This window comes from Papaver somniferum, chromosome 11 (genome assembly GCF_003573695.1).
Source record: "Papaver somniferum cultivar HN1 chromosome 11, ASM357369v1, whole genome shotgun sequence".
In the NCBI taxonomy this organism is placed as follows: domain Eukaryota; kingdom Viridiplantae; phylum Streptophyta; class Magnoliopsida; order Ranunculales; family Papaveraceae; genus Papaver; species Papaver somniferum.
Genome location: NC_039368.1, coordinates 118209988 through 118219310, shown reverse-complemented (window position 1 = coordinate 118219310; position 9323 = coordinate 118209988). Strand labels below are relative to the sequence as shown.

The 9323-nt window shown below is 36.4% G+C and overlaps 2 protein-coding genes and 1 pseudogene across 2 annotated transcripts; 1 reads left to right on the top strand and 2 right to left on the bottom strand.

The window, feature by feature from the left end:
- Positions 1-261: 261 nt before the first annotated feature.
- On the bottom strand, positions 262-3039 carry LOC113324996 (annotated as a pseudogene).
- Positions 3040-4059: 1020 nt separating this feature from the next.
- LOC113320935 (STOREKEEPER protein-like) lies at positions 4060-5543 on the top strand. Its single transcript, XM_026568839.1, has one exon. It carries the CDS (start codon positions 4166-4168, stop codon positions 5294-5296), a length of 1131 nt encoding a protein of 376 aa, XP_026424624.1. The 5' UTR covers positions 4060-4165; the 3' UTR covers positions 5297-5543.
- A 1009-nt stretch (positions 5544-6552) lies between these two features.
- LOC113322011 (polyphenol oxidase I, chloroplastic-like) lies at positions 6553-9093 on the bottom strand. The gene is made up of 2 exons (XM_026570008.1): positions 8721-9093; positions 6553-8415 (listed from the first exon to the last, which is right to left on the bottom strand). The coding sequence occupies exons 1-2, from the start codon at positions 8837-8839 to the stop codon at positions 6771-6773; spliced, it is 1764 nt and encodes a 587-aa protein (XP_026425793.1). The 5' UTR covers positions 8840-9093; the 3' UTR covers positions 6553-6770.
- Positions 9094-9323: the final 230 nt, after the last annotated feature.

The window sequence follows — 9323 nt, the reverse complement described above, 5'->3', positions numbered from 1 at the left end:
CTTCTAGAGCTAAACGGCCATAGGTTTCATATACCTGGAACCACAAGAGTTAAAAATGCATCTTACTAGCAAAAAATTCCATCAAAGCATCATACTAACAAGGTTCAAAGACAAGCTATCTGATATTATAAGAACAATAGTTGATCCTAGATTCCCAGCACAATAAATCATACATGTCAGAGCTAAAAACAAGTTTTAAATGACACATGGTAACTCACCATTAATTATGTTATACCGAATCAGGACCTGAAGAAAGACGCATACAAGTCTCACAAGTTTGTTCTGCATATAGTTGTCCTGCAAAGTAATAAGACAAAAAGATACCATAATATCAGATTAAAATGAAGTATCTGTTCTTGTTGTTAAATGAAATCTCCTGAATTGCAATCACACTACGAAAAAGTTGTTTTTATGGTCGGATCCCAATAGCAAGGCAACTTAAAAAGGAAAAAATGCACAACTAGCAAATAAACTGCTTTACTAATTTACAGGAACTAAGTGAATAAATTACAATTAAGAGGTCAGTTGCAATAAGAACTTAAATAGATGTGTATTATGACTTGTGTAACCGGAAGTACACATGATACGACTTGTGTAACCGGAAGTTACACATGCATCAGGCATGTGTAACCGGAAGTTACACATCCAATTAGATAGTGTAACTAGCAGTTACATCTTCAGTTAGTATATCCTCGGACATGAACAAAAACGTGCCTATGTAGAGGAAGAAACTGATACATAAGCAAACCAATACCTGCGCTTACAGTCTCTGCGACCATCATCAATCATACTTAGACCTTCCTGCAAATTTTCAACAGATTGATTTGTTTAAAATGAAAACCAAGGAGAAATCATGTCAACTAAAACGGAAATCAAATGAAAACTAAAACGGAAAACTTACTTCGAGTAAAGTTTCCAAATTAAGCATTTGTAGCACGGCCGAATGGCCAGGAAAAACGCCTCTCTACTTCTTCAACGGTCACATAACCTTGAGCCTAAGATTACCGAATACATTTTAGTACTATTTTTCTCAACCATAAAATGTACAATACCGATTTTATAGACTCTCACATATATATATATATATATATATCTTATCCAAAACAAAATTCATACAGTACTAATATACTATATATAGCCAAACCATTGCATAGTCAATTACATTATATCCCGAAACAAAACAAAAAGGGGGAAAAAACATTTCTATCAGAATCTCGATACACTGAGTAATGTGTCAGTGGACTTGTTTGTAAACATTAAACTTTCACCAGCCGAACAACGAATTCTAATGTTTTCTGATCGTATCATATCATGAGTATCTCTAGGAAGTTAACAATGCAACGCATTGTAGTTGACAAGTTATGCTGACAATAAAAAGATAAAGACGTCTGAGAAAATAATATACAGTCATGTTCAAACAAGCGAATTGTGAAAGACCTTGTATGAGCAGCTAGACCTCGTTTGAGCAGCTAGAAGGGAAACCCCGTTGGTTTACGGACGGCAAGTTTCCCTCCTTCCCTACTACTTTCTCCCCTCCTTTTCCTCCTTATCTGCATCCTCAAAAAAAACAATAATCACTATAGATTCGACTTTCTTGATTAATTAAGCGAACTTTTTTTTCCAACATTAAGTGAATCCCATTAAGCTAAAAAAAAATTAAGAAAACAAAATCTTTGAGAACCCATACTTGTGCTACTTTTGGAATCTTGCAATCCTAACCTTAATGTGGTGGCCTAGTGGGCTAGTGGGTGGGGACTGTTTGTTGTTTGTTATCCTAACAATCAAAAGTTTTTGTGACGCCAGTGTTCCATGTGACGGACCAACTTGGGAACAAATTAACTGACGATACCCTCATCCATTACATCCAGCAGGTATGAATCTTCTACATACATTAGTAGTACTGGAGGAAAAAATAATGTAGTCTCTTAATCTCTATCTTAGGTATGCTAATTCAAGTTTGTAAAAATTATATTAGAAAAGAAGACAAACCTGGGCCAGCTCCAAAATTTCATTGTGATCTTGGTTTAACTTTGTAGGAACTGACGGAATCAGCTTTTTCTTTCCAACAGAAATGACCTCAAAACCACTATCCAATATCTGGAAATGCCATTATAAAAATAATCAAGGTCATGTAGCATGATGCAAGGATACTCGAGTGTATAGTTTTCACCGTTTGGTAAATACATCATTTGCTGTTACGAGAATTAGGAAAGAAGTAAATAACAAATTTTATCTATAAGAACAATAGGCTTTGTACCACAAGGGATCACATCAAGGAAACCCATCAACAGTGTCATATCCCCGTTCTCTTTAGCAGAGCACAATTTTTATGATCATCTTAACAACTAATATGAACTAGAGATGCACATTGGTTCCGCAGATCAAAGGACATTTTTTACACTTCTAGGATAATTAAAAAGCATTTCCTCAAACAATGCACTAAAAGATGCATTGGTGTACTTATAGTGACTGTAATTCTCGTCGCATTTATGGACTTATAGTGTCTGTAATTCCCGTCTCCACCTGCATGCCAAATAATATATCTATTTCCTAAAGTCTCTTTGTTCCCTCTGCTAGTAAACATGCTACCACAGATCATACACCAATATACATTAGTTGCAAACAATATCTTAACACTGATATTTCATCTTTTAACTAACGCCAAAAACTGATGATCCTATAGTATTACCTTCAACTTATAGCACGTAAACAATCATCTTCAGACACAGAGTCACGAGCAGCCTTTCGTCTTTGACAAAGTAGTGTGCAAAGCTCCTGCAAGTTTATCAAACCGCCATTGAGCGACCTTGTATCCAAGCAAATGTCGACGTTTTGAACCCCTGTCTTAAACAAATAATTAACAACATCTCAGCAAAAAAAAAAGTAGTTACATGTTAAATCTGTGGACATTTTAGACAGATATTCTTAGTATAAAAGATGAATATTACCAAGTTCATAATAGATGTCACCAATTCCCAATAGCTCAGCCCAGAATCCTTTATTTGAAGCCAAAGGGATCAACCCAATTTTTGCAGACATCTAGGGGAATTGTGATCTGAATGCAGGATTCTTCCGGATATCATTCTACACCACCAATTCTTGGTCTTTTTCTCATTTCTTCCCCCAATTTGAGAACTGAGACAACTCAGTATACCACAATTACATTGGATACGATTTTTAAGTCAACAACGTAAATGTGACGGGTAACGGAGATTAAGATGCTCTGAGTTCATAAATAAACTTAAATTTTTCTATTGGAAATTCAGATTAAAATTAAATCGATTTTCAATTCAAAAACCTAGAAAATTTGTTGACTAAATTTTTCAAAAAATTTCAACTCAAAACAGAGATCTAGATGAAATAACTGTGGATCTATATTCTTGTCATCTTTTAAATAAATATTTCTAGATGAAATCAGATGGATTAGGTTTTGAACAGTACACGAAAAAAAATTTCATCCGATTTCGATTTGAAAATCAACAAATCAGGAGTTTAAATCGAAAGAAAAGATGAAGATATGTGGAACTTATCTTTGTCATCATATTTGATGATTAAATCTTCATTTCTAATTGTTGCTAACGATTTTCATTCAGTTTGCTTCACCGATACGCACTGAAATCGCAAGAACACGAGTTGTTGTCGATGTTTAACTGTGTGAGACTTGATTTCGAGAGAGAAATATTGTTTCGGATCTGGAAATGAAAAGAAACCATTTCTGAAGAAGAAAAACTCGTCTGGAAGAGAGAGACAAAATCTGAAAATGAAAATATATGATGATATTCCTCTTGTTTATATACTAAAGGGTAGTCTTGGTAGTATTAAAATTCATAAAAATTAATTATGGACCAGATCTAAAAAAAATTTGATTTTTTGGGCCTAGCAATATCATTTTCCTAAAGTATGGAGTTGACAGTAAATTATCCATTTAACGGAGCTTCTACATATTGAACCCATATAATAGGGGATTCTAGTATTTTTCAAACCATTTGCAGCCCTACCCGTGATCCATCAAATTTGGATTATTTTTGCTTACTCTGGTAGGCCGTATTAGTATTTGCCCTAAAACATCAAAATTCTCTCAATTTAAATCGGCTTTCTCTCAGAGGCATATTTTGAACCCTAAAACCTCTCGTTCTCCGTAAACCTTGAACCCTAATTTATTACAATGACTCTTAAGAACCATTCTCCTTTACCAGAGAATCCACCTTCTGTTTCATCTTCTTCTGCTTCTGAAGATGAAAGAGAGGTCGAAGAGGAAGTAGTTAACAACAAAGAAGAAGAAAGCGACGACAGCGAAGAAGAAGAAGAAGAAGGCGGAGATGACGATGAAGAAACTGAGAAATCAAGATTCTGTGTTGTTCCAAACTCCAAACCTAAATCTAAAGATGCTGAAGAAGAAGAAAGCTCTGATGATGATTCGGAATCTGATGAACAAATCCCAATTGAAAAGGAAGAGGCAGTCAAGAAACCCGAACAAACTTCCATTCCGTCCAAACGTCCGGTTGCCAAACGACAGGTTGAAGCAGAGAAATCCTCGAAACGGAGGAAGAAGAACAATGATGCTAATGCTGGAGAAGAGTCTGAGAAGAAAACAGCGAGGGTATGGACTGAAGAAGGTGAGATTGTTCTTCTGAAAGGGATGATTGATTACATGAAGCAGGGTAAAAACCCTATTTCTGATTCAAATGGTTTTTATGAGTTTATCAAGGGCTCTATTAATGTTGATGTTACTAAAGAGCAATTGTCTAGTAAAATTAGACATGCCAAAGGGAGATATCGGCAGAATGAAGCCAAAGAGAAGAGTGGGGAAGTCTTGACATTTACCAAATCCCATTTTGAGAAATGCTATGAGTTGTCAAAGTCAATATGGGGTGCTGAGAATAAACCAGAAAATGATGGTAAAGGGAAAAAAGGAGGTGAGACAATTGAGGTGGATGGTGCTACAAACGGTAAGAGTAAGAAGAAGAAAGCTAGTAACGATGCAGGTGTTTCGGAGAAACGGGAAGAAAGTGTTAAGGTAGGTGATGTTGATGGTAAATTGAAAGCAACAGTTGAAAAAGAAGAAGTAGAGGGTTCTGGGTTGATTGAATTGGCTCAGCATATGGCACCTCCGGGTTTGAAAAGTTTTCTAAATAGGAGAGGTTTTCAATTGCTTGAACCTTCGAAGAGGAAGGCATTTGAAAAGAGGTGGAAGGACTTACAGGTTGCAGAGGGGGAGTTGTTCTTGAGAAGGATAGATTTGGTTCGTGAATTCTCATTGAAGGCGTTGGAGGCACTGAAGTCTCAAACTTCTTAAGGTTTTTTTTGACTCACTCGATTATAAGCTGGTTTTTTGTCTTCCTAATAGCATATAGGTGGGGGAGGTACAGCGCTGAATGTTATGTCTATTGAGAAGATTCGGGGTTTTAGTTTTATGTTGCTATAGGAGTATGGTTTAGAATTTTCTGCCAGTTAATATTTGCATATGTTCATAGTTTATACATTATATTTTTCTTAGCATATAGACCAAACTTATGGTAGAAATTCTGTTTTGTCTTGTCTCATCTCCCTTAGCCAATTTGTGTGTTTTTGAGGCACTGAAATCACCAGCTTCTTAAGTTTTTTTTGACTCACTCGATTGTATGCTGTTTTTTGTCTTCTTAGTAGCATAGGTGGGAGGGGTTCAGTGTTGAATGCTATGTCTATTGAGAAGATTCGGGGTTTTAGTACAGGAGTATGGTTTATCATTTTCTACCACTTAATATCTGCAGATGTTCATGGTTGGTTGATTTTTTTCTTATCATATCAACCAAGCTTACGGTAGAAATTCTGTTTTGCTTTGTCTCATCTCCCTTAGCCAGTTTGTTGTATTTCTTACACAGACATAGACTATTTTCCTGTTAATTCATAAGAAGTAGAAGTGCAGTATGAGGTATAAATAAAGAGAAGCGATAGATATATGCTAGAACTAGATTCATATTACCAACAATCACACATGTACCAATTATTACTGAAATATAGGAATATCAAAAACTTGAGATTAGAAGAAAGGGTGTGCCAAAGGTACTAGTGACGATTCTAGAATGATCCTCGTGTGTGCATCTTTATGACCTAAATAGTAATCCATGAGTTAATCAAGCTAGTAAGTCTATGGATATAGTGTGATAAAAGGGATGATGCTATTAGGAAGTAATAAATTACTTGCAAGGATATCAAGTTTGGCATCAAATATGTTGGAAACAGTTTTGATTAACTTCTCTTTCAGCTGGAACTGAAACATCAGAGACTAAGCCAGTAGCTTTAAAACCTTTTCCCTCCAATCTTTGTAACCATTTTTTACGGTGTCATCTGTCATGGTTTTGCTGTTTACCCTTTTCTGCAACTGTGTTTAATTAGATAAGAAATCAAATGGGTTAAGAACGACCGCAAATCATTCAACCTCCCTTTTTTAATCTGTACCACAACTGCCATTTGACTTGGTTCATGGTTTCATTATTTTGTGCAGCTAATAACCTTGCATTTAGAAGGTCAATGTCATAGAATATATGTGGGAGTTACAACCACTAAACCTTGCTCTAAAATTGCATTTTCTTGTTGTGTTTCTTAGATTTCTCATTTTATGGTGTTCAAACATTTTATGATTTGTTTTAGTACAGATTTACATCTCTTTAGCCACTACTCACTACAACTCGGTAACAAAAGAAGGCTTGTCGCCACTACTTGTTTTATTCAAGTATAGCTGTCAAACAATAACAAATCAATATCAAAAAATATTAACAAGATTTATCTCATCATTTCATGTATTCAATCCGAACTCCATCAACAGTTGTATTGACGCCAGTCCCGCCTCTTGGTACTAATGTGACCCAAACGGTCTCATCGCCGTCTGCCTCCAGGTCTTCCAACAGCTCAGTGATACCCACCTTAAAAGTTGTCTTCCTCTTCACTACCAAATCTCCTTTATTCAACACTATCCTTACTCCTCTCTTCATGTTCACAAATGTTCCTGCAAACTCTCTTGATTCCGGACCAATCGTTGTCTCATCAACAGCATTTACATAAACGTCGAACTTGACATATGCATCCTTACTGATGTCAATTCCATAAACAACTATAATCTCTTCTTCTTGTTCTTTCTCAATCTTACTTCTGTGTGTCTTTGGTCTACGAAGTTTCACTCTTATTGTGGTATCAAGCCTCTTACCATTCAATCCAAAATCTGGTGAAACAATAGCCTGGTTGGAGATATCCAAGAATGGGTTCTGATTCTCTCTCATTTTTAATACCTGACGAGCAATCTTCGGTGGTACAGAAGGTTTAGGTCTTGCGTCAAGCCATACATTCTCAACGTTCTCGTAAGCATATCTAAGCTTAGAACTGTCAAGAACGTCCCTGATTTTGATTCTGACAAGCTGTGACTTCTCATTGTGGAAGTAGAAAGTAGAATCTAACCATTCCGGATCTTCAATCGCTGGCTTGTTGCCCCGAAGCTCGTTCCAAACGTTCCAAAGGCGATCGATGTTTGAATGATGTGCATAGAAAATTGGATCTCTTGCGGCTGAATAAAAGGCTCCCAAATCTTCTCTTTCAGTGTTCAAGTTACTGCCAACCCAAGTGTGCAATGCATTATGTGGTGCCAGTTCAATAGTCCCCGGACCGTCGCAAAACCCGTCCTCGCCGGCTTTGTAAGGACAACCCATGAACAGTTCAGTTTTCTTAGCGCCAGAAACCATTTGATTGTACATAAAAGCTACATTAGTGGAAATTTGATCTTCCGGTCCTAATCCTCTTTCGAAGTAATCGTAATTGATATCAGCAACTTGTGGTGGAAGGTGAGAACTGTCTCGCTGCGTATCAACCATCGACCCATTCAAGTACATATCAGGAATAAACATGCCCTCAGGCGAATCCCAGTTCCAGAAAGGTAGTGCGAAATTCTCATCCCCGATCAAACTTCCAAGAATCCGTTCATGAAAGTAAATCATCATCCTATGCCATGGGAAAAACATCCACGATCTATGAATTTTGAGCAGAGAGTTGGAGTTCTGTTGATTGTAAGCACCGGTGCAGTATATGCAATGCATATTAGCTTGGCGCATGTAGCTGCGTGGATCGTCGTAAGGTAGAGATTTCATGATGGCTATGGCTTTGTTGTACTTGGCAATGTAATCCGCATCAACCATGTGAGCTGGTTTCCTAACTCTAATCGGTTCTGAAATGTCTGGGAATTTGAAATCAATAATGGTTTCTAATGATTCACGTTTTGGTGGACAACAGTAAACCGGCCGATCAGCGTCGGAGAGTGATTTATGACATGTCGTCAGGTTTGGAGTTAAGATGACATGTTTAGGTTTAATCTCTTTGTTCATGGCATTTGCGTCTTCCGTTGCAACCCATGTTTCATCAAAAAATCCAAGAATTGTTGCCTTCAGATCACTGGAACATAAAAAAAACAAAAAAAAAGAAAAATTAAATCAAACAGCCAAAAGGTAGAAAATTAAGAAGGGATTCAAAACAGATCTAATAAAAATAAAGTCATACTACACCATTCAGAATGTAAATATGAAAACGGAACAACGACCAGGAGAGAAAAACCAGATCTAGTTCGTTTTTTCCTAATTAAAACAGCTACCGTTTTAGTCAAACTAAGCATACCAATGGTCACCTGTAAATCATCTTGTAGTGGGTTAACATTTGATATGGTTAAGATTCATATGATGATAAAATATATATATATATACCTTATGAAAGAAATGGCTTGAACTTGTTGATCTGAATCTTTCACAGAGAAATCTGAAGAAGATAATCCAACTAAGATGAAAGCCAAGAGAACCAAAGAGACCCATCTCTTTGCTTCCATGGCTACTTCCTCTCCCTACTCAGTGCTCTTTCTCTATCTATCTATCTATCTATCTATATATATATATATATATATATATCTGGAGTTTCTGATGATTACTCCCTGCTTTTCTTACAGAAAATCAAGGCACTAATGAGGTGCACTGAAATTTTTTCTTAGAAGGAGAGAAGAGAGAGAGGCTTAGAAATGCTGAGTTTTAATGGAGCAACAGAGAGGGTGTATATATAGATAGAGTACACAGAAGCCTCCTATACAGGGAGGGAGAGACTTTCACAATGCAAGTTCTAGAAACTTTAAAACACGTTTGTTAATTTATTACATTTGACAGAAAAAAAAAGAAAAAAAAATATGAAGAACATAATTCTGGCTACATGTTAAAGAAAAGCTTACCAACTTCATATATTCAATTCTATTGCCGCAATTATTATTTTTTGAAATGGCCAAACAGTGACCCTACCATGATATCATATCTTTTTACCAGATG

What these genes read in the sequence shown, in the direction of transcription:
- LOC113322011 (XM_026570008.1), bottom strand. Translation starts at nt 8,839, where the DNA reads ATGGAAGCAAAGAGATGGGTCTCTTTGGTTCTCTTGGCTTTCATCTTA. An exon ending in CAAGCCATTTCTTTCATAAG is followed by an intron (nt 8,416 to 8,720) that starts GTATATATATAT and finishes TTTATGTTCCAG; the next exon opens with TGATCTGAAGGCAACAATTC.
- LOC113320935 (XM_026568839.1), top strand. Translation starts at nt 4,166, where the DNA reads ATGACTCTTAAGAACCATTCTCCTTTACCAGAGAATCCACCTTCTGTT.